The sequence below is a fragment of the Haliotis rubra genome, unplaced genomic scaffold (assembly GCF_003918875.1).
Source record: "Haliotis rubra isolate DU_JTF1 unplaced genomic scaffold, ASM391887v1 Scf555, whole genome shotgun sequence".
NCBI lineage: Eukaryota > Metazoa > Mollusca > Gastropoda > Lepetellida > Haliotidae > Haliotis > Haliotis rubra.
The window spans coordinates 400248-425261 of NW_025767252.1; the positions used below are offsets into that span (position 1 = coordinate 400248).

The 25014-nt window shown below is 40.1% G+C and overlaps 2 protein-coding genes and 1 long non-coding RNA gene across 4 annotated transcripts in view; 2 read left to right on the plus strand and 1 right to left on the minus strand.

Moving 5' to 3' along the window:
- The first annotated feature begins 1002 nt into the window (after positions 1-1002).
- LOC124253835 lies at positions 1003-2312 on the plus strand. Its single transcript, XR_006892305.1, has 3 exons — positions 1003-1074; positions 2112-2183; positions 2244-2312. It is a non-coding gene; the product is annotated as an uncharacterized LOC124253835 (long non-coding RNA).
- LOC124253834 (cytochrome b-245 light chain-like) lies at positions 2073-10949 on the minus strand. Of its 2 annotated transcripts, XM_046687682.1 has the most exons (7): positions 10803-10949; positions 10589-10658; positions 9544-9618; positions 5560-5643; positions 4976-5057; positions 2418-2524; positions 2073-2141 (listed from the first exon to the last, which is right to left on the minus strand). In XM_046687682.1, exons 1-7 carry the CDS (start codon positions 10858-10860, stop codon positions 2117-2119), a joined length of 501 nt encoding a protein of 166 aa, XP_046543638.1. In that variant the 5' UTR covers positions 10861-10949; the 3' UTR covers positions 2073-2116. The 2 variants fall into 2 exon arrangements, with proteins under 2 accessions (XP_046543638.1, XP_046543639.1); XM_046687683.1 differs by lacking the exon at positions 5560-5643.
- Positions 10950-20571: 9622 nt separating this feature from the next.
- LOC124253822 (GPI ethanolamine phosphate transferase 1-like) overlaps positions 20572-25014 on the plus strand; it is a 43250-nt gene continuing 38807 nt past the window's right edge. The window contains 7 exon segments of the mRNA XM_046687667.1: positions 20572-20824; positions 21263-21506; positions 21690-21811; positions 22226-22324; positions 22961-23067; positions 23237-23361; positions 23549-23679. Coding sequence (XP_046543623.1) covers positions 21280-21506; positions 21690-21811; positions 22226-22324; positions 22961-23067; positions 23237-23361; positions 23549-23679 — 811 coding nt within the window. The 5' untranslated portion in view covers positions 20572-20824; positions 21263-21279.

The window sequence follows — 25014 nt, forward strand, 5'->3', positions numbered from 1 at the left end:
CAGACTAGAACTGATATGTGTACAAGATAAAGAAAAATATCGTGTAGCCTTGTTTGTTTGATGCAGAAGAAAACATCACAATGTAATAATCTTCTTTATTCTAAAAAAGTTGTTGCTAGGTAACAAGAGCTATAAAAAGGCACATTTGGTCCGGCAACTTTATCAGGTGAACATTCATAAAACATAGAAATCATGCATGTTTACGATAATATACATCTTTGATTCAATACAGATCTAATACACAAGTACTCACATAATGATTACTGTTGTAAATTGTTAATTGGTTCATGGTCAAATAGCATATATCCTTCCTAAGATCTGACTTTTAAAATCTAAACAGGCTGACATCCATGGTAAGGTGCAAATTTTGCTTGGGCATCACATTTCTTTTTATGTATAAGTCAAACAATTATGGCTGTCAACTTCTTTATTGTATACACAACGTTTCTGGGCTATTCCTTGCCCTTCGTCAGGTGAATGTTTTTCTATAGCATTAAGTAAAAAACATTAACATCCATTCTCAAGGATTTGCTGTATTTAAAAGAGTTCAGCCACATGTGGTAAATGTCTCTGCCAGCAGAGATGGTTCACCAGTGTCTTCCTGTCATGATACAGCAGTCGGTTTGGTGGAGTTGTGAGTCCTTGGACAGTAACACTGAAGTTCAACACTCTCCTGTCTGCTGTAGATCGGAGGATTTCAACCACACAACAGTATGATGTTTGTACAGTCGAAGGGTTGAGACGAGATGTGTAGTAGATCCACAAATGCCATATATCAAGGAGAGGATCTTGTTTGTGGAGAAAAAAGATCATATGTTGCAACAAATCCTGTCAAAAGTGGGTCATATATTCATGGATTGAGGGTGGTGGATCTTGTTTGTGTAGAAAAAGATCATGTAGCAACAGATCCTTCATAAGGGGGTCATACATTATGTGTTTGTGAAGAAAATAGTCATATCAAATAGGGATCCGACACTGTTGTCGATGGGTTGTCTGGGAGAGGGTCAGATACTGTTGTCGATGGGTCGTCTTGGAGGGGGTCAGATACTGTTGTCGATGGGTCGTCTTGGAGGGGTCAGACACTGTTGTCGATGGGTTGTCTGGGAGGGGGTCAGATACTGATGTTGATGGGTTGTCTGGGCGGGGTCAGATACTGCTGTCGATGGGTTGTCTGGGAGGGGTCAGATACCGTTGTCGATGCGGTCGCCTTGGAGGGGTCAGACACTGTTGTCGATGGGTTGTCTTGGAGGGGGATACAGATACTGCTGTTGATGGGTCAGATACCTGGGAGGGGGCCCCGGAGATACTGCTGTCGATGGGTTGTCTGGGAGGGGGTCAGATACTGCTGTCGATGGGTTGTCTGGGAGGGGGTCAGATACTGCTGTCGATGGGTTGTCTGGGAGGGGTCAGATACTGCTGTCGATGGGTTGTCTGGGGAGGGGCCAGATACTGCTGTCGGCGGGGTCGTCTGGGGTCGTCAGATACTGCTGTCGATGGGTCAGTGGGTGTGTGTGGGAGATACTGTCAGTCGATGGGTCGCCTGGGAGGGGTCAGATACTGTTGTCGATGGGTTGTCTGGGAGGGGCAGATACTGTTGTTGATGGGTTGTCTGGGAGGGGGCCAGATACTGTTGTTGATGGGTTGTCTGGGAGGGGTGTGTGTGTGTCAGATACTGTTGTCGATGGGTTGTCTGGGAGGGGCCTCAGATACTGTTGTTGATGGGTTGTCTGGGAGGGGGTCAGATACTGTTGTTGATGGGTTGTCTGGGGAGGGGGTCAGATACTGTTGTCGATGGAGTTGTCTGGGAGGGGTCAGATACTGTTGTCGATGGGTTGTCTGGGAGGGGTCAGATACTGTTGTTGATGGGTTGTCTGGGAGGGGGTCAGATACTGCTGTTGATGGGTTGGAGTCTGGGAGGGGGTCAGATACTGTTGTCGATGGGTTGTCTGGGAGGGTCAGATACTGTTGTCGATGGGTTGTCTGGGAGGGGGTCAGATACTGTTGTTGATGGGTTGTCTGGGAGGGGGTCAGATACTGCTGTCGATGGGTCATCTGGGGGGTGGGTGGTGGTGTGTGTGTCAGATACTGTTGTCGATGGAGTCGCCTGGGAGGGGGCTCAGATACTGTTGTCGATGGGTTGTCTGGGAGGGGTCAGATACTGTTGTTGATGGGTGTCTGGGAGGGTCAGATACTGCTGTTGATGGATGCCGGGGTGTGTGTCTACTGGATGGGTCGCCTGGGAGGGGTCAGATACTGTTGTCGATGGGTAGTCTGGGAGGGGGTCAGATACTGTGTTGTGGGTTGTCTGGGAGGGGGTCAGATACTGGGAGGGGGTGTGTGTGTCAGATACTGTTGTCGGCGCTGGGAGGGTCAGATACTGCTCTGGGAGGGTCAGGATACTGTTGTCGATGGGTCGCCTGGGAGGGGGGTGGCTAGGTGGCTGAAGGACCCGGGGGCCTGGCTGCTGTGACGGCGACTCTGTGTCCAGACCAGCTGCCTTCCATTCTTCTCCTTTCAAAGCAGCCTGGGGAACACAGAAAACATCCTGCAGCACATCATGGACGCACATCATAGACGGAAACTGACTCTCAGCATCGGCACAACAAACATCAGACGTCTTTAAGTAAGAATGTCGGAGTGAGAGAGGTGCTTGGTCTCTTCAGCAAAACTAGTATTGGCATCTATGGTGCAAAAGTATATGAGTAAAGGTGTACCTACCACAAAGTATATTGCACTACTGATGGGGTGTACCTATCACAAAGTATATTGCACTACTGATGAGGTGTACCTACCACAAAGTATATTGCACTACTGATGGGGTGTACCTACCACAAAGTATATTAAAATACTGATGGGGTGTACCTACCACAAAGTATATTGCACTGGTGATGGGGTGTACCTACCACAAAGTATATTGCACTACTGATGGGGTGTACCTACCACAAAGTATATTAAAATACTGATGGGGTGTACCTACCACAAAGTATATTGCACTGGTGATGGGGTGTACCTACCACAAAGTATATTACACTACTGATTGGGTGTACCTACCACAAAGTATATTGCACTACTGATGGGGTGTACCTACCACAAAGTATATTGCACTACTGATGGGGTGTACCTACCACAAAGTATATTGCACTACTGATGGGGTGTACCTACCACAAAGTATATTAAAATACTGATGGGGTGTACCTACCACAAAGTATATTGCACTGGTGATGGGGTGTACCTACCACAAAGTATATTGCACTGGTGATGGGGTGTACCTACCACAAAGTATATTACACTACTGATTGGGTGTACCTACCACAAAGTATATTGCACTGGTGATGGGGTGTACCTACCACAAAGTATATTGCACTACTGATGGGGTGTACCTACTACAAAGTATATTGCACTACTGATGGGGTGTACCTACCACAAAGTATATTACACTGGTGATGGGGTGTACCTACCACAAAGTATATTGCACTACTGATGGGGTGTACCTACCACAAAGTATATTGCACTGGTGATGGGGTGTACCTACCACAAAGTATATTGCACTACTGATGGGGTGTACCTACCACAAAGTATATTAAAATACTGATGGGGTGTACCTACCACAAAGTATATTGCACTGGTGATGGGGTGTACCTACCACAAAGTATATTGCACTACTGATGGGGTGTACCTACCACAAAGTATATTAAAATACTGATGGGGTGTACCTACCACAAAGTATATTGCACTGGTGATGGGGTGTACCTACCACAAAGTATATTACACTACTGATTGGGTGTACCTACCACAAAGTATATTGCACTACTGATGGGGTGTACCTACCACAAAGTATATTGCACTACTGATGGGGTGTACCTACCACAAAGTATATTGCACTACTGATGGGGTGTACCTACCACAAAGTATATTAAAATACTGATGGGGTGTACCTACCACAAAGTATATTGCACTGGTGATGGGGTGTACCTACCACAAAGTATATTGCACTGGTGATGGGGTGTACCTACCACAAAGTATATTACACTACTGATTGGGTGTACCTACCACAAAGTATATTGCACTGGTGATGGGGTGTACCTACCACAAAGTATATTGCACTACTGATGGGGTGTACCTACTACAAAGTATATTGCACTACTGATGGGGTGTACCTACCACAAAGTATATTACACTGGTGATGGGGTGTACCTACCACAAAGTATATTGCACTACTGATGGGGTGTACCTACCACAAAGTATATTGCACTGGTGATGGGGTGTACCTACCACAAAGTATATTGCACTACTGATGGGGTGTACCTACTACAAAGTATATTGCACTACTGATGGGGTGTACCTACCACAAAGTATATTACACTACTGATTGGGTGTACCTTCCACAAAGTATATTACACTGGTGATGGGGTGTACCTACCACAAAGTATATTGCACTACTGATGGGGTGTACCTACCACAAAGTATATTGCACTGGTGATGGGGTGTACCTACCACAAAGTATATTACACTACTGATTGGGTGTACCTACCACAAAGTATATTGCACTGGTGATGGGGTGTACCTACCACAAAGTATATTGCACTACTGATGGGGTGTACCTACTACAAAGTATATTGCACTACTGATGGGGTGTACCTACCACAAAGTATATTGCACTGGTGATGGGGTGTACCTACCACAAAGTATATTACACTGGTGATGGGGTGTACCTACCACAAAGTATATTACACTGGTGATGGGGTGTACCTACCACAAAGTATATTACACTGGTGATGGGGTGTACCTACCACAAAGTATATTGCACTACTGATGGGGTGTACCTACCACAAAGTATATTGCACTACTGATTGGGTGTACCTACCACAAAGTATATTGCACTACTGATGGGGTGTACCTACCACAAAGTATATTGCACTACTGATTGGGTGTACCTACCACAAAGTATATTGCACTACTGATGGGGTGTACCTACCACAAAGTATATTGCACTGGTGATAAGGAAGCACATGCCGCCCAGCAGCGTCGGCAAGATGAAGCAGCATGGTACTGATATTCTGACGACAAACATTTTCAGCATGTTTGGTGAAATCAAACACTTGAACATTCCATAAAACAACAAATTCTGTTAAAACATGGAATAGAAGCAGAGGCATGTAGCATGTTCAGCGTGACAAGATAAAAACTGGGGCTTCACAACTGTTGGAGTATTTCATTCCCACAGAATTATACACAGTTAGAAGTCTTAGTGAGCATATCTCATGAAAAGTTTGTGAACAAACCCAATGTGTATCATGTATACTCACAATAGACAGACAGACATTTTATTCAGTAACAGGCCTCCGGCCCATAATTCAATCTGATAATTTTATATCTATTCTACAGAGTGAAAATATGGATATGACAATAAATGTACATGTGTATTCTTATATCATGTAAACAAGAATCACAAACTGCCAATACTGTAAATATGTGCTGATGTGTTTCATATGTTCATTTGTGGGGAAGTTACTAAAATATTTCTTAATATATTTATTCCTGATACTTGAGTATACTCACATTAAGTAAAATACAAAACGTATGAAATAGTTTCGAGTCACCAGACCACCACATCGCACCAGTAACGTCAAGGGTTTCTGAAACCTGAAACACAACATAAATATTAAACATCAACACCCACCACTTACAGTAAATCACCAGGTTTGTTCACACGCCTAGTATTCTTGGTTTCTTATGGATATCTCAAGACATTGGCGGCATTGCCACATTCATGGAAATGTTTAAACACAGATTTTATGACTGCTTCACACAAACTAGCATGCATCGCTATTTTCGTCATCTAAATGTAATTACTATTCACAATTTACATCATCTCTCAGCGTCGAACCATATTTAAAGGTCACATAAACCCTAGGGGGTAAAAATACATAAATCACTAACTGGCATCGTTATAAATGAAACCCCGTCATTAAAACTACTCATTTCGACCTTTAATTGACTTAAATCGACCTTTTTGACAACAGTGCACAATTCTCACCCGCGAACGAAATTTCAACCAATCAGCGCGGCGCGACTCTGTGACGTCATATGAGGAATAGCTCGGAGGGCCGGTGCAGAATTCATCTACATTTTAGGGGTTAAATTATCTTGTTTACAAGCTTGTATAAACCTGAAATCGTGACAATTGTTGTGGACAATGAAAGCTATATGTTCTCACAATCTACTGTCATTTAATTTTGTCTCCTGCTTTGCCTTGTTTCCGAGTTATAACTTGTTTTCATAGACGATTCTGTCAAAATCGATTGGTGTCGTTAGGCCCTATTTGTATAATGACTGATCCAAATTGATCCCATTTCTGTGTTTTTTTACCTCGATATTTAATCATGTCCTGTAAAAATCTGGTTGTATTCTCAAAACAGTGTCGGCCCATAAGTTTTCACATGCAATACAGCAATTAATACTCCCTTGTTGTAACCCGTGTTAGGTGGTATAAACCTAGACGTTATTTGTCATCATTCACTTGATGGTCAGTTAATGAATTTATAACAGGTATAATTAGTGGTAACACACTTAAATTACCCGACAAAGGTTCCCATTTGGCATTTCTTGTGTCTGGAGTAAATATTCAACATTATAAACATCGATCAAAGGATTAACCGATAACATGCTGATTGATTAATTTCTTTTATCTTACACAGCGGTCAAAAGGTAGTGTTTATGTATGTAGATTTACTAATCTATACTGAATACACTCTGTCGTGGTCGGTGTTCATGCGTAAAACAACGCCCTTCTTTCAAAGGATTAACCGGCAATACATTGATTGATTGCCCATTATTGGCTAACTAAATTACTGTTTTTAAAGAAAGGCGGACATTATGCAATTAGTTGCCAGGTGTGCTATCTTGGTGACCAATGAGACTATACACCAATACCTGAAAAGATTTAGCACTTTTTCAGTATATTAAACTGTTAAAAGACACATCATTTGGAACAGTTTTGTGGATATTGATGGATGCATTCCTCGAACAAGGTAATGGCCTGATATTGTTCCTATAACTTTAATCTGTTTTAATTTTAATATTTGCATTTTGTTTTTATTCATTTGTCGTAGCATTCAACAGAATCATTGTTTTCACTTGCGTGATGTAATGAGACAACATGCACTAGGGTGTGTGTGCGAATTATGATTCACATTGGCAAACTATAAAATGTCTAGATATTACAGTTCTGTTATAAATTCACTATAAGTATCAGCAGATCGCCTGCTTTTATTTAGCTTCAAAATGCATACAAGTATGATAATAAACTAATTAGGATTATAAGACCAAATATAAAGACGCACATTGACTAGTATCTACATACTGGTGAGTGGACATTAACCATGGGAATGTAGCAAGAAATTTATCGCAGTATTGTGACTTCGACTTCCACCTCGCTTCCGTGGAAGAAATCGCTATGTTATAAGTTGTGTCATGCAAAATCCGCTTTGGTTATGATTCCAATACATATTTAACTACGAGTAGAAAGTAGTCTTGATTTTCTAACTTGATGAAAACAAACTATAATCTCATTAATTCTAACTGATTTTTTATTTTTAAAATGATGGCGCCTTCTGTCGGGAACATCCGGCCAGTCTGAGGATAAATGGTATTTAGGTTTGTTTTCACCGAAAGTTACAAAATCAAAACTACATTCTACTGGTAGTAAAATATGTATTTTATTGATGGCCAATAGGATTTTGTATGACAAAGCCGATATAACATAACAATTTCTCTCGGCAGCCGCAGGTGGGTGTCAATATAATACTACTTACAATATTATTGTTACTCGACCACAACCTCACTTCCGAGGAAGAAATCGTTATGTTACAAGTTGTGTCATAGAAAATCTTTATGGTCATCAATCATATGCATATTTTACTACAACTAGTAAGTAGTTTTGATTCTTTAACTTCCGTAAGCGATCTGAACACAAGTAAGATATCGCTTCAGGCTTCCACAACGCTTCGCTTCGCACTCACAAACATAACCCATTTAGCACTAACGGCGGGTCCTGTGGAAATCTGTGCATGGGGACACCATCGCCTCGACTCCTAGGAGCAATTGATCGACAAAGCAACGATTCGCATGTCGTCGTTGATGTTGGGAAATCATCAAAATGATGAGCGTATACACATTTTCTATACAACTAACTGAAAATCGCTCCTCATATGACGTCACTGCAGTGCTCTGGCGACAGAGTTACGTAACCTGTCTGTGGTTTCGTTGGCGGGCGAGAGGAAAGCAGGCGACTTTTTGGCCACTTTTAATCGCTCGGTATTAATTAACCACAAGTTTTTAAAGAATAAATTTGGTGTTCCACATAAGACAAACCACAAATCTTTCATATGTAATGGTTAAAAGAGTAACAAAAAACAAAGTTTAGTGGTTCTTTAACCAGTGAACTGCTACCAAATCAGCGTAAAATCATAACTCAGTTTCAGTAACTTTAGACTCGCAGTGGAATGTGGCCATCATATAAACACCCTGTACAATGAACGTCTCTGCCTCTTTTGTCATGCTGCTGGTTTTGATCACATTGAAGATAAACTCCATATTTTATTAAAATGTCCAAAATATTCCCAACAAATTATCAAGTCATCAGACCCAACCACCGACAATTGAAACCTTCACCCCGGGTTCGATTCCCCACATGGGCACAATGTGTTAAGCCCATTTCTGGTGTCCCCCGCCGTGATATTGCTGGAATATTGCTAAAAGCGGCGTAAAACTAAACTCAGTCAGTCAGTCAGTGAAACCTTCACCCATCTGATGTCATCAGACAATATCCATATTTAAAATCATTGAGAAAGTATCTTTCACAAGTTCGCCGTATAAGGAATGAGTAATATAACATTAATTAATACTAAACTATACTCAGCTTTACTCAGTATGTATATACTTTTGCCAAATGTATGTATTCTGGGCCTATAGCTAGGACCTAAATTACCGAGTAAATCTGTCTGTCTGTCCTAGTAATAGTAGTATACTGCCATTGTTAAAACATTTTCCTAAACTTAATATAACATCAATGCCTTTGTTATAATCAGGACCATGTAGGATGTAGCAATGAAACTGAATTACTAATGAGCAGAAACATGTCTGTTCCACAACTCACTCACACACAGGCTGACACTAAAGATGAAACATGGACAAGTCACAAGCACCTGCGGGGATCGGGATGACGAAAGCTTGACCAAATAACTCAAATCTTTTCATGATATCTCTGATGTTGGTGATACCTTCTCTCCAGCCCATAAGGATTATAGAGTAGACAAGGTCCGCAGCAAGACGCAACCAAATGGATCGGGTTGTCAGATTTGGCTGATTAAGTGTCACAGACTGTTTATCGCTTGGATCGCTGCTCACAATACACATCACAGGATTATCAGGTCCAGACTTAACTACATACAGGTTGCAATCATATTATTATATATTGTTGATTGCAGAGTTAAAAACAAGAACCATCCACACCAAATTCTGCTGCCAAACGAACAGACTGACCTTCTCTCCAGGGTCCTTCCCTTCTGGCGCTTGCTGCGAGGATACTCCAACAACTCAACGAGCACTCCAACACAGCTGCACCACAGTTAAGAGGATTCAATACACAGAACTTACTTTTGACAATAACATCGAAAACCACAGTTGTAATCAAAACAAGGCTATTTATTCCTCTTCTCAATTTCCACCTCTCCTGTATATAATTAATAGATTAGAAAGGCTGCAAGAAATGACAACCATTTACAACAGGAGAAATAAATTGGGTTCAACTTTAGGTTCAACTTTGAGTTCAGCATTTTAAACAGTAATGTGTTTTGACTGAAAAAATAAATAAATAATTACCTTTACCATGTTGTATATTGGCCTGTGCAAACAGGTGGCTAATGGCTTGCCAAAATGCAGTGGTCTTATATTCAATTAGTGAAATGTGGTCGGTACAAGTTCCTTACGTACCCCCTACCTAATTTTTAACTATAAACTATAGACTAAACTATAGTGTTTGCTCAACACAAAAATAGGCAGGAGATACGTAAGGAACTCTTTTGTGAGGTCAAATGCCAGTTTGAAATGACAGCTTTATGTGGCGAGAAAGGTCAAAGAGGTTGACATCCAAGACAAATGTACAATTTGTACAAATGATGTCATGACTAAGAGTCGAACTGTCTACGAACTATTGCTGGCCCTTTGGTGTCTTGGCTCACAGGAAGCCTGAAGAATTTGGAAATTTTGGGAAAAAGTAACCTGGGGAATGAGAGTTGCCTAGCCGAGAGCCATGATGTATACTTGACTGTATAGGACCACGGTTCTGGACTAAGTGTTGCCATGTTGGTGAAAACAGTCTTTTAAGTGGGCAATTACGTGAAAATTGACATGAATTTATCTAATTAAAATGGAAATAATTCTGGCCTTCAACAATCACTTAAGCTAGTCGTTTAGCAGCAAAGGTCTAAGAGAGTTAGACGAATGGTGTGGGTATGGATTGTCGATCGCTCACTCGGTGAAGTCCTCTAGCTGTGCCCTAGGCACAGTATCCAACTCACAAGGATACATTCCATAGATTCCAAACTGGTAGTTCTTGAACTTCCCTGCAAGTGTGACAATCCCTCCAAGGACAACAACTGAAATACGAATACAGGAACGAAATGCCACTGAAATTAAGGTTCGCGAAAGAGTTCAAAACATCACACAATTACATATCTTCTAGACAGTTTGGATCTTAAGATCTATGATTCATATGATTTAAAGAACTAATTTAGACCAACCAGCGGAACTGGCTAACGCCTGTTCATTTGCCCACATCGACCATTCTATCTTCCCCATCTTCTTTCTTTAGTGTAAGTAAAACTTCATGATACCTCCATGTACAAAATAAAAATAGCAAGGAAGACGGCGAATCGTCTATATGCACGACGTCGTGTATATTGTGGTACAATATACACGACTGGATAATTTCCCAACCCCGGTTTGCAACACGCGCTGTGATTGGTAGATTGCTTGTAAACCGGTTACAAACCCTTGTACCGCCGGAGAACAAGCGTTACATTAAACTGGGCCCTGTCTCGCATATCACATTATATTGGTACTCGAATGTCTTAATCAGAGGTACAGATAAGCTGCGTGTCTGCGTAAATTAAGTAAATATCTATGTGAAAATTCAATTCCTATTAAGACTCTTGCATAAATAAGTACGCTTGATTTTTTGTAAATACTCAATAAATGTGATCTTACATGTATACACACAAAAATGTCAAATCTTAGCTTGCGTACCGGTGGATAAATAAAATAACATGATATTGAGACATTCTATTTCAGAACATGAACTTGGCAACTTGTAGTTTTTCTTATCGTTTCTCATAATACAGATCAAATATAAATAACAAACACTCACATTTAAACTTTATTGTATTTTTAAAGTTAATGGAAATAGTAAAATACCCAATTGAGTTTGAGTAAGATGAGTACATTTTTATAGTTACTCAAAGGAAAAATAGGATACCCAATTGGGATGAGTATAAGCGAGTACATACCCCAAAAAGGTATCTGTAGCTCTGCTTAAATACTTATATTAATATATATATATTACTCCCAGTCAAGACATTCGGTCATGTGGTCCTATAGTAGGATCGACCGAACTCATGCCCTCAATGTATTCAGACATTCCGTACATATTTGTAAGCGAACGCCAAGTTTAATTACTTACCCTCAATATTTATTGTTCTCGTTCTGTATGTGTTTGGAATAGCAATGATGAAATGGGTTCGAAGGACATGCCCATTTACACAGTCTACGAAGCCCTGTTACCTTTATTTCCTCAAGGGATAATAATCACAATCATTCCTGACGTTGATTTTTTGTTGCATTAAAAATATATGACATAAATATGTTTCACTTATGTTGTGTGTTCTTGACTCCACACCTCTTGCCCCCTGTTGTTACAAGCCACTAATTTGTACCGCTAGTCCATCGCCCGGCTGTTCTGTTAGCTGTACTCACTCCCCTGTAACTGGATTTACTGCTAAGTACTATGAATTAACTCGTTAGGTCAGGTGATGGTTGTTAGTGGGTGACTTGGTTTAGATAATAAAGAATCGTTCTCTTACTTTTGTTTAATTCGTTTAAGTTGCATGGCTGGAAAGTTGTAGGAAAAGTCCTTGGTACAAAGTATCAGTATAACTTCTCGGTCAAAAAGTCTTTTTGTAGTAAAAACTGATTTAGTTATATTTATTTGACAATATTGATTAAAAAACATGAAGAAATCATATACGATGACAGAATAAATTTTTAAATTGTTGTTTGAATCCCATCTTCTCCGGATGATAAACCTTTCAGTTTGTTTGAACATATTTTATTCAGTGTTGAAATGGATTGGGCACAAGTTATGTAACTTATAATAATTGCCGCCCGCTCCCATATCAGAAACATGAACAATAATGATTGGTAGTAATGGATAGACATAATAATATTGAGACATATTATTGATTAATTGAAGCGCTTACTTCGTACAATGTATGTATGCACATGTCTAAAGATATTTTCATTGATAGTATTTGGCAGAGCAGCGTTGCCGTAAAGAATGGTATCAATGTCTAACTGTACTTTTGATAGTTCAAAGTCTTTCTTCAGATCAAAACGGCAACTGACAAATTTTGGACATTTTAAGAAGAAATGGTTAGCATCTTCCACCGGAGTACCACAATTGCAAGCTCTACTCTCTGATAGATTAACACGAAACAGATCTGCTTGTAATGAACTACACGAATGTCTTAACTTCGTGTGTAGTATATTTGTCTTTCTTTTGGAACCTTGTCATTATTTCCAGAGAACTTTGATTTACACGATGATAATGAATTTGTACATTTTGTTGTAGAGGAGAGAGCATTCCATAAACTTGCAGAATCATAAATAAATGACTCTTGGAGAATTGAGGTGCGAAATTTAGGAACAGCCAAATCTGATTTGTTACGCAAGCTGTATCCGGAAATGGTTTCAGTAAAAGGTGTGAGTGAATGAGTTTAGTTTTATGCCGCTTTCAGCAATATTCCAGCAGTATCACGGCGGGGACACCAGAAATGGGCTTCACACATTAATATTGTGCCCATTATCTCCCTAAGTACCGGGAGTCACCTATTCAAAACCAACACCCAACCTAACGAGATAATTGATAGTAGCAGTTAATCCAGTTACGGTGGAGTGAGTACAGCTAACAGAACAGCCAAGCGAGGGGCTATAGAGGTACAAATTAGTGGCTTGTTGTGAGTGAGTTGAGTTTTACGCCGCAGTCAGCAATATTCCAGCTAAATGGAGGCGGTCTGTAAATAATCGAGTCTGGACCAGACAATCCAGTGATCAACAACATGAGCATCGATCTACGCAATTGGGTACCGATGACATGTGTCAACCAAGTCAGCGAGCCTGACCACGCGATCCCGTTAGTCGCCTCTTACGACATTTGTGGCAAGCGTGGGATGCTGAAGACCTATTCTACCCCGGATCTTCAGGGGTCTGGTGGCTTGTAACAACAGGGGGTTATGGGGACGGGGGCTAGAGGAATGATGACGTTTTCTTTACTTGTGTTGTGTTCTATTGCTTTCGCATTCAAATATGGGAATAATATTTTTTTGCACAGGTATCTGGTACAAAACAAGTGTATCCACTGCAGTAGGTATCTGGTACAAAACAAGTGTATCCACTGCAGTAGGTATCTGGTACAAAACAAGTGTATCCCCTGCAGTAGGTATCTGGTACAAAACAAGTGTATCCCCTGCAATCTCAACGGTACATCGTATTATCGGGGAACTTACAACTCTTGCAGCCACTATAGTGCACCGAGTTATCGCGGCTTTCTCATCTTTCCGAGGTACCCATTCCCAGCTGGATGTACTGGGACACAGAGTCACAGTACTTTGTTCAATTTACTGCACGTTGCTGTACCGGCAACTAGGTGTTTTCACGTATTCATGTGCCCTCCATCTGGTCATATACCTACGCTTCATGGTTTCTTGTAAGTGCACAGGGTTGTGTACTGGGTGACAGGCCGGGGAAGTCACATTTAATAAATGACTATTGCCGGGAAGGCCACAATTCAATTACATGGCTGTAGCCGGTAAAGCCACATTTCCAATAGATTAATTAATTAATGGATTACCATGGATAATTTTTATTTCACAAGAAACGAATATTTTTTCTTACTCACAAGCGTGGTGTTTAGCAATACTGGTAAAAGACTATTCCTATTTATGATTCTAAATCACATTGTATAATATTGTTTTCACAAGAAACTAATAATCTGTCCTACTCACAAGCGTGGTGTTTAGCTTCTACACTCATTGTTTATTACTCAAAATGGTATATGTCGAGTGAAGGTGAGTTTTTAAAAATCTTATAATATTAGCCTTTAGATGAACTATTCATTTCACTGGTCCATGATTGTAAAAACTGGTCTTTCAGGATTGATTCAGATTTTGATATGATTCAGGATTGAGTGTAATGAAAGGGGTTTACAAATACAGCCGCATTTACAAAATATGTGTTTCACATGATTTAACCAGGGAGCATCATCCATAATATAATCTAGAATGAAAGCTGCTATTTTGTTGTTTGGATGAGAAAATTTCAATTTGCACCAATAAGTAATTAATCGTTTAGAGATTTGGAGCTGAATAGGTTGTCTTCCAAGTTCTCCATAAACCATAAAGTTCGGGGTGTTTTAACTAAACCATTATCATTATTATTATGTTTTACAGATTAAGATTTATTATTATTTTGTGATATTATTATTATATGTAATATACCTATTAGTATATTATATTGTGCTAAGTATAGAAACAAAACCTGTTGTGATCTGAATAAAGTTATGAGGAAACATGCCTTGTTTTGTTAAATACCATATTCACTAAGCATGTTTTGACAGCATAGCCGGGAGAGCCACATTCCATGTTCACGCAACCGTAACTATTGCCGGGAAAGCCACATCAATTTAGACTATCTGTTTCGGAAATGTGGCTCTCCCGGCCTGTAACCGTGTACTGTACACTAGGGGTTGTTACAACACTGAAAGAGGCTGCACAGGTGGGTTCGATCCCGACACCTCAAGCTTGCTGGATCACGAGCCTTAGCCAGCTCGCCCACCACACCCCCGTTATAATACTATATGTGTTGATACTAAATCCCTTTAAATAGAAGAATGATTTTTGTCATAATTCCATGTATTTATCGCATGTTAAGAAATAATGTACAGCATTTTCGATCTTATGACCACAAGAGCAGGAGGGGCTGTCGACGATATGTCTGTCAGTGAGTGAGTTTAGTTTTACACCTCACACAGCAATATTCCAGCTATATGGCGGAGGTCTGTAAATAATCGAGTCTGGACCAGACAATCCAGTGATCAACAGCAGGAACACCGATCTGCGCAATTGGGAACCGATGACATGTGTCAACCAAGTCAGCCACCCTGACCACCTGATTCCGTTAGTCGCCTCTTACGACAAGCATGGGTTACTGAAGGCCAATATTCTAACCCAGACCTTCACGGGTAGATATGTCTGTCAAACCTATGGTAATTCAAATCACTTTAACGGAACCTGAGGCGAGAATGGATACTTTGACATATTCTTGCGCCATAGTTTCGGTCCAAGATAATAGTTTTCTTTTTAGGTCTGCATAACGATTTTTTTAATCGGGATAAAGTATCGATATTTTGAATTTCAGTACCAAGTGAATTTCATTGTTATTTTGTATCCGGCAAGAATGATCTGACGTATGTCGGCGTTCTACATGTAACTGTTCGCACTGATGAAATTCCCCATAGGTTATCATCATTAGTTTTAGGTATTGTAGGTACGAGGTTAAATAGATATTGAGGCGAGAGAGTATTTATTCATTTCATAAAATGAATGTATTTAAGAGTTATGCATGACGGAATGTTGCAGGTAAAGGCAGAAACAGTGTCTATTTCATGGGAGATTTCCGATATTGTTTCCTGCAATAACGACCTTCTCTGCGATTCCCTAGATTCAGAATTCAAAGTGTAGAGAATGGAATGGACTTAGGAATTGGAATGAGTGGAACATATACACATCTTGCACTAAACAAACCAGGTGCCCACCTTTAAACATAAAGTAAATTGACAGTTTGTTAGCAGTCACTTTCCTTCCTGCCCCCAATTCCTTACACCTCTCCTGCCCCGGAGGGAAGATAAGGCTAGTGGCACACACATGTGTGTCATGTCAACTGTATGTTATTCCACCTGTATTAGTGTCATGTCACCTGTATGTTATTCCTCCTGTGTTAGTGTCATGTCACCAGTATGTTATTCCTCCTGTGTTAGTGTCATGTCACCAGTATGTTATTCCACCTGTATTAGTGTCATGTCACCTGTATGTTATTCCACCTGTATTAGTGTCATGTCACCTGTATGTTATTCCTCCAGTATTAGTGTCATGTCACCTGTATGTTATTCCACCTGTATTAGTGTCATGTCACCTGTATGTTATTCCTCCTGTATTAGTGTCATGTCACCTGTATGTTATTCCTCCTGTGTTAGTGTCATGTCACCAGTATGTTATTCCTCCTGTGTTAGTGTCATGTCACCTGTATGTTATTCCACCTGTATTAGTGTCATGTCACCTGTATGTTATTCCTCCTGTGTTAGTGTCATGTCACCAGTATGTTATTCCACCTGTATTAGTGTCATGTCACCTGTATGTTATTCCTCCTGTATTAGTGTCATGTCACCAGTATGTTATTCCTCCTGTGTTAGTGTCATGTCACAAGTATGTTATTCCACCTGTATTAGTGTCATGTCACCTGTATGTTATTCCTCCAGTATTAGCGTCATGTCACCTGTATGTTATTCCACCTGTATTAGTGTCATGTCACCTGTATGTTATTCCTCCTGTGTTAGTGTCATGTCACCTGTATGTTATTCCTCCTGTATTAGTGTCATGTCACCTGTATGTTATTCCACCTGTATTAGTGTCATGTCACCTGTATGTTATTCCTCCAGTATTAGTGTCATGTCACCTGTATGTTATTCCACCTGTATTAGTGTCATGTCACCAGTATGTTATTCCACCTGTATTAGTGTCATGTCACCTGTATGTTATTCCACCTGTATTAGTGTCATGTCACCTGTATGTTATTCCTCCAGTATTAGTGTCATGTCACCTGTATGTTATTCCACCTGTATTAGTGTCATGTCACCTGTATGTTATTCCTCCTGTGTTAGTGTCATGTCACCTGTATGTTATTCCACCTGTGTTAGTGTCATGTCAACTGTATGTTATTCCACCTGTATTAGTGTCATGTCACCTGTATGTTATTCCTCCTGTGTTAGTGTCATGTCACCAGTATGTTATTCCTCCTGTGTTAGTGTCATGTCACCAGTATGTTATTCCACCTGTATTAGTGTCATGTCACCTGTATGTTATTCCTCCAGTATTAGTGTCATGTCACCTGTATGTTATTCCACCTGTATTAGTGTCATGTCACCTGTATGTTATTCCTCCTGTGTTAGTGTCATGTCACCTGTATGTTATTCCACCTGTGTTAGTGTCATGTCACCTGTATGTTATTCCACCTGTATTAGTGTCATGTCACCTGTATGTTATTCCTCCTGTGTTAGTGTCATGTCACCAGTATGTTATTCCTCCTGTGTTAGTGTCATGTCACCAGTATGTTATTCCACCTGTATTAGTGTCATGTCACCTGTATGTTATTCCTCCAGTATTAGCGTCATGTCACCTGTATGTTATTCCACCTGTATTAGTGTCATGTCACCTGTATGTTATTCCACCTGTGTTAGTGTCATGTCACAAGTATGTTATTCCTCCTGTATTAGTGTCATGTCACCTGTATGTTATTCCACCTGTGTTAGTGTCATGTCACCTGTATGTTATTCCACCTGTATTAGTGTCATGTCACCTGTATGTTATTCCTCCTGTGTTAGTGTCATGTCACCAGTATGTTATTCTTCCAGTATTAGTGTCATGTCACCTGTATGTTATTCCACCTGTATTAGTGTCATGTCACCTGTATGTTATTCCACCTGTGTTAGTGTCATGTCACCTGTATGTTATTCCTCCAGTATTAGTGTCATGTCACCAGTATGTTATTCCACCTGTATTAGTGTCATGTCACCTGTATGTTATTCCACCTGTGTTAGTGTCATGTCACCAGTATGTTATTCCTTCAGTATTAGTGTCATGTCACCTGTATGTTATTCCACCTGTATTAGTGTCATGTCACCAGTATGTTATTCCTCCAGTATTAGTGTCATGTCACCTATATGTTATTCCACCTGTGTTAGTGTCATGTCACCTGTATCGGTGTTGTTTCGTGTTTATTAGTGTCATTCAACCTGTATGAGTGTAGGCTATTCTGTTAGATTTGTATCATATTGTATCAGTGTCATCCATAACATATTACACCTTATTTGGAATAAAATCTGTCAAATTGTTGTTATTCAACGTTGTAATATTTTCATTCAGAATCTTTGCAGGATTATTTAGAATATTCATAAGTCGAATTATGCGATGCCACCTTATGTGAGCGTCAATGCGTTTCGAGACACCATAACATGAATAACGAATGACGGGAAGAAGCAATGCGCATTTTTATATATGAAATATCGGTCATTCGTCATTTGCTGACATTCGTCTTTCACTTAAAGATCAACTCTTAAAGGTACCGAGCAGCATAAGTGTAACTCCTACACACACATGTACCTGCTGCCTTGTAGAGTTTTATCTCCAAACACATATGGAGGTATCCACTGGCTAGCATAGTGTTATCTCCTAACACACGCAGGTACCCATTGTTTGGTAGAGTGTTATCCCCACACATACAAAGGAACCAGCTGCCTTGTAGAATTTTATCTCCTAACACAGACACGGGTGCCCGCTGACTTTTAGAGTTGTATCTCCTAACACATATAGAGAAAATGTTTATTAAAGTGTCACGGGGTTTTGTAATGGAATACAATGTAATAAATACGTACATTGAATATATAAAGCACCCGGACGTGTGGCATATGAGACACTAAAATACTAGAATATCACAGCAATAAAATAAGAGAATACAATCACACAGAAGTTAGAACCACACTGACGCACGCACACTGACACGCAATCGTGCACTCGCTCACTCATACACTCACTCACGCATACACGCAATCAAGCATTCACATACACAGCCACAGGCTTACACTATCTCTCTATGAAGTACTCACACACATACACAAGAACTCACATACAAACACAAAAAGCTACCTACGCGCACTTACATGCACATGTATATGCAAACACTCACATACCTGCAAACATGCATACTTACATGCAAATGCTACATACTATTAGAATAACAAAAAAAAACAACCCAAAACACCACTCACATACATACATAAAAGTATAAATATATATACGATACACTAAAAACTGCACACTCACTGCTTGCGCCTTGTTATACTTTACATACATAAAGGTACCAGCTGCCTTGTAGACTTTTACCCCTAAAGATTTATAGAGGTAACCGCTACCTTGTGGAGTTTCATCTCTTAACACACACAGGTACCCGCTACTTTGTAAAGTTTGATTTTCTAACTCATATACAGGTAGCCGCGGCCTTAAAAATTGTAGAGTTTTATCTCCAAACAAATGACTAGTCACACGCTGCCCTGCAGAGTTTTAGTTTGTCTTATTAAGGCCAAATACGACATGAACTATTTACGAGAAAAAAATGTTTTTGTTACACACACATCGTTCCGTGAATGTATGCACATGTACAAATATATTAAAAATAAAACTGGTACATGCGTTGAATGAACTTAGTTTGTGTTAGATTTTATTCATAAATTTATAAATTCGCAGCACGAAATAGTTCTGTAAACATTAATTTATTTATAATCCTGACGACGATATGTATCTCATGTATAAGTTGTAATAATTCATTTATTAAAGTCTCGTCAATGCAACTACGAATATATGTTACAAATATATCTACATATAACATTTGTAGCGTGACTTCAAATTTGTAAGACAAAAAATCGAAACGACACTGGATGGTGCTCAAAAATAGTTCTTTATTTTATATTCATATGTCATTATGGAATTGTTTTTACCCATTCAGTTATAATTTCTCATAAATATATCCTGAGGTAAACATATAGTTTAATTAGTTGCCGTGTGAATGACAGCATTATATAAACGTTAAAAGGGCTGTGGTGGATATAGGAGACATATATACACATATATACGTCATGTCGTGTATATAACAGAGTTATATGCACGACATGGTCTTGTCGTGTATATAAGAGCATTATATACACGACGTCGTGTATATAGCCACAGCCGGAAGACGGAAATGTCAATGATCCAATTGTTACAGCGCTTTCGATTGGATAATATTGAAGGCGTTTAGCCAATAGAGTCTCGGTTTCTTACATAAATGTTAACACATTTACAATTGGTCATCTAACAAGTACAATAGCCAATCATACTCTTGTTACTATATTGTGTAAACTTCCGGTTTATTTTTATTTCCGCGTTGTGGGGCACATGTCAGCACGGTTCAGGTTCCTGCTTGTTTTGTGTTATTTGAAAACCAACCTGTATAATAATTCCCACATTCTGATTATTTTTACGGACATTGCAAATGATATCAACTTGTACATTCACAATAAACCAGTGAGGAAGTCTAGTCGCGAGATTACTAAACCTAATTCCTGACCGGTAACCCGGCCTCCTGAGCCTACAGCATTATCGGCCCCACTAAGCTATGTTCTGAGGTACCATTATGTATTATAGGCTTCAGATCACATGAGGACCAATTAGTCTATGTTGGTTAGTGTGATCGGGTAATGATCAGAGGCGTCTTACAATATTAGCGCACTCTGTAAATAGAACGTTCTGTATCTCTGTATTTTGGTGATAATTCATTATAACATAAGGAACGTTCATTGTATTGACATAATTCTGGATAGTCCAATATATATGTGAATTACCATACGTAATAAAATACACACACACTCACACACATCTTATCAACATAACTAACATCACTAAACATTGTCCATGTAAACTGATCAATTAATTACCTCATGAACAGAAATTATTCAACACTCAATGACAGTGATGTTGCTTCTTTGTACCTTGCAGTAGTGGATAGATGTTTTTAATAGTGTAGATTGTAAGTAGGCTGACAATGTTTATGTTTATTTTTCCAGTGGTATTGTGACGGAAGATGAAGGTGTGGCAGCTGATGCTGTCTGGATTGGTGGTTCACCTGATTCTCTTCTACTCCATCTTTGACATTTACTTCACATCACCATTGGTGCATGGAATGACGCCAAGTGTTCCTGATTCTCCACCACCTGCCAGGAGACTGGTACTGTTTGTTGCCGATGGATTGAGAGCAGACCGTTTCTTTCAGCAGAATAGAGATGAATCAGGACGGGAACTCTACCTCAGGTGATCAGTAGTATTAAAATGGGATATTCACTTAAGATGTACCGATGGCTGGAATGGGGTTGTGTGCATGTAACCATGGTATTAAATACCGGTAATGTTATTGTTGTTTGGGCAACAGTTTTATTTGCTGTGTTAAGTAAACTCTATTTGCTTTGATAACAATTATGCTCATGTCTATGACAGGAATGTTATTCAGGACAAAGGGTCATGGGGTGTGTCACACACTCGGGTGCCAACAGAGTCAAGACCAGGGCATGTGGCGCTCATTGCTGGCTTTTATGAAGATGTCAGTGCTGTGGCGAAAGGTATGATGCCATCTTGTCAGTTCAAGATAATGTGTTACTAACTTGCAGGTTTATTGTTCTCTCTTTTTAAAACTCATTGCCACTAGCATTACTTATAGCATTCTCAAACTTGCAAACTCAAACTTAGATTATTTTCATAGTATTTCAGTTTTATGGTAATGGTGTAACATATGTTATATTTGGGATAACACTTTCTTAGTAAAGTATAGATTCTAGTACTTTTTTGAGTCCCATCCGGGATTCGAACCCACACCCTCAGAGTCAGGCATCTAATTGCCAGCACACAAAGACAGATGCCTAGACCGCTCAGCCACCGCGGCTTCCACAAAATGGAAGTCAGACAACTGGTAGTCTAGACTGGTCTTGTATGGTAATGGTGTTGATAATGAGTACCTTATGATTTATTCCTTGCAGGATGGAAGGAAAATCCAGTCGAGTTTGACTCTGTTTTCAATGAGAGTCGCTACACTTGGTCTTGGGGGAGCCCAGACATATTACCTATGTTTGCCAAAGGTACAGCTCTCACACAGTTTCATCTACAACACCAGATGTTGTGGGAACATCATATTATTTTGAACAGAGTTATGATTTCTTATTTTTTGAAGTTCGGTATTACTTTATATAGTATTTACCGTGGCATTCAGTAAAGTAGCAGAAACCAGTATTTACCCTCTTCCTTCTTTTTGTCCAATTAGCATTAAGATGCAAGTAGAAAACTGTATAATTCATCATAACTGATTGACTATATTGATATGAATACAAATTTTGCTGACATAGCTTCAGACTTTGTCCCGTATGTCTGTGCAGGTTTACTGTTTCCTCTTTGATAAGCATGATATGTGGTGAGCACTTGAAGAGGGAATTGGACTTGCATCAACCATTCTGTTGTGCTAACTACTACATGTACTCCGAATTCTATCATGCTGATTTCCATCTCCCATGCACCTAATACAGTGTGTCCTTTAGATATTTGGGAATTTCTAGGGTAGATGTTAGCAAGTGAATGGCAGTAATCAGTCGTTCCCTTTCAAACCAGGATCTAAATATTGAGCAGAAATATGGAAAAGTTCAAATATTTGGCCAGTTGGATTATTTTGTGTTGCCTAGAATGTGAACCAGGATGTTTATTAGCCATGTTCCATGTTTGAGGTGCAACTGGCGGCCATGTGTTCACACACTGCTACTCTTCAGCTGAGGAAGATTTTGCCAGTTTCGATGCCAGTCAACTCGATACCTGGGTTTACCAGAGGGTCAAGGTAGGCACTACAAAACAATATTCCTTCATTTTACTGCTAATTTGAAAATGGCATTAATATGATTAAGATCTGTGACCTCATTACCATGATTAAGCTGATGTAGCCTGTTAGAGCTGCAGTGTACAGAAATTCACACAACTACACAGAAAGTTAATGTATGTCATTCCAGAAATTCCTTTCCTCGGCCAAGAGTAATGCGACATTACTTCATCAACTGCAGCAAGATAAGATTGTCTTCTTCCTTCATCTTCTTGGATTAGACACAAATGGACATTCTCACAAACCACACTCAAGGTAAATGTCTACATGAATCTGAGGACCGTGTATTTTCCAGACACCAGATATGTCCCAAATAATATGATCAGTAGCCTGTGGACACCCTGGAGTAATACACTACCTCATAAATTGTCAACAACATATGTTCACCTTATTAAAACATGGATTGTAGTAACTCAGAAACTGTCTATAATTCTTTTTCCAGAGAATACATAGAAAATATTCATCTCCTTAACCATGGGATTGAACAAATGGTGTCTCTGTTTGAAGACTTCTATAACCAAGATGGCCGCACAGCTTATGTCATGTCTGCTGACCATGGCATGACAGACTGGGGTAGGTTGAAACATGTCTACTTACCTTGTCATGACAAACTGCGGTAGGTGGAAACATGTCTACTGACCTTGTCTTGACAGACTGGGGTAGGTTGAAACATGTCTACTGACCTTGTCATGACGGACTGGTTTAGGTGGAAACATGTCTACTGACCTTGTCATGACGGACTGGGGTAGGTTGAAACATGTCTACTGACCTTGTCATGACAGACTGGAATAGGTGGAAACATGTCTACTGACCTTGTCATGACGGACTGGGGTAGGTTGAAACATGTCTACTGACCTTGTCATGACAGACTGGAATAGGTGGAAACATGTCTACTGACCTTGTCATGATGGACTGGGGTAGGTTTAAACATTTCTACCCACCTTGTCATGACGGACTGGTGTAGGTGGAAACATGTCTACTGACCTTGTCATGACAGACTGGAATAGGTGGAAACATGTCTACTGACCTTGTCATGACAGACTGGGGTAGGTTGAAACATGTCTACTGACCTTGTCATGACGGACTGGGGTAGGTTGAAACATGTCTACTGACCTTGTCATGACGGACTGGGGTAGGTTGAAACATGTCTACCCACCTTGTCATGACGGACTGGTGTAGGTGGAAACATGTCTACTGACCTTGTCATGACGGACTGGGGTAGGTGGAAACATGTCTACTGACCTTGTCATGACAGACTGGGGTAGGTTGAAACATGTCTACTGACCTTGTCATGACAGACTGGAATAGGTAGAAACATGTCTACTGACCTTGTCATGACGGACTGGGGTAGGTTGAAACATGTCTACTCACCTTGTCATGACAGACTGGAATAGGTGCAAACATGTCTACTGACCTTGTCATGACAGACTGGGGTAGGTTGAAACATGTCTACCCACCTTGTCATGACGGACTGGTGTAGGTGGAAACATGTCTACTGACCTTGTCATGACGGACTGGGGTAGGTGGAAACATGTCTACTGACCTTGTCATGACAGACTGGGGTAGGATTGAAACATGTCTACTGACCTTGTCATGGCGGACTGGAATAGGTTGAAACATGTCTACTGACCTTGTCATGACGGACTGGGAGTAGGTGGAAACATGTCTACCCACCTTGTCATGTGGGACTGGGGTAGGTGGAAACATGTCTACTGACCTTGTCATGACAGACTGGAATAGGTGGAAACATGTCTACTGACCTTGTCATGACAGACTGGGGTAGGTTGAAACATGTCTACTGACCTTGTCATGACGGACTGGAATAGGTTGAAACATGTCTACTGACCTTGTCATGACGGACTGGGGTAGGTGAAACATGTCTACCCACCTTGTCATGAGCGGACTGGG

What these genes read in the sequence shown, in the direction of transcription:
- LOC124253834 (XM_046687682.1), bottom strand. Translation starts at nt 10,860, where the DNA reads ATGGGGAAGATAGAATGGTCGATGTGGGCAAATGAACAGGCGTTAGCC. An exon ending in CGTTTTGTATTTTACTTAAT is followed by an intron (nt 5,058 to 5,559) that starts GTGAGTATACTC and finishes GTTTGTCGTCAG; the next exon opens with AATATCAGTACCATGCTGCT. An exon ending in CCAGTGCAATATACTTTGTG is followed by an intron (nt 2,525 to 4,975) that starts GTAGGTACACCC and finishes TGTGTTCCCCAG; the next exon opens with GCTGCTTTGAAAGGAGAAGA.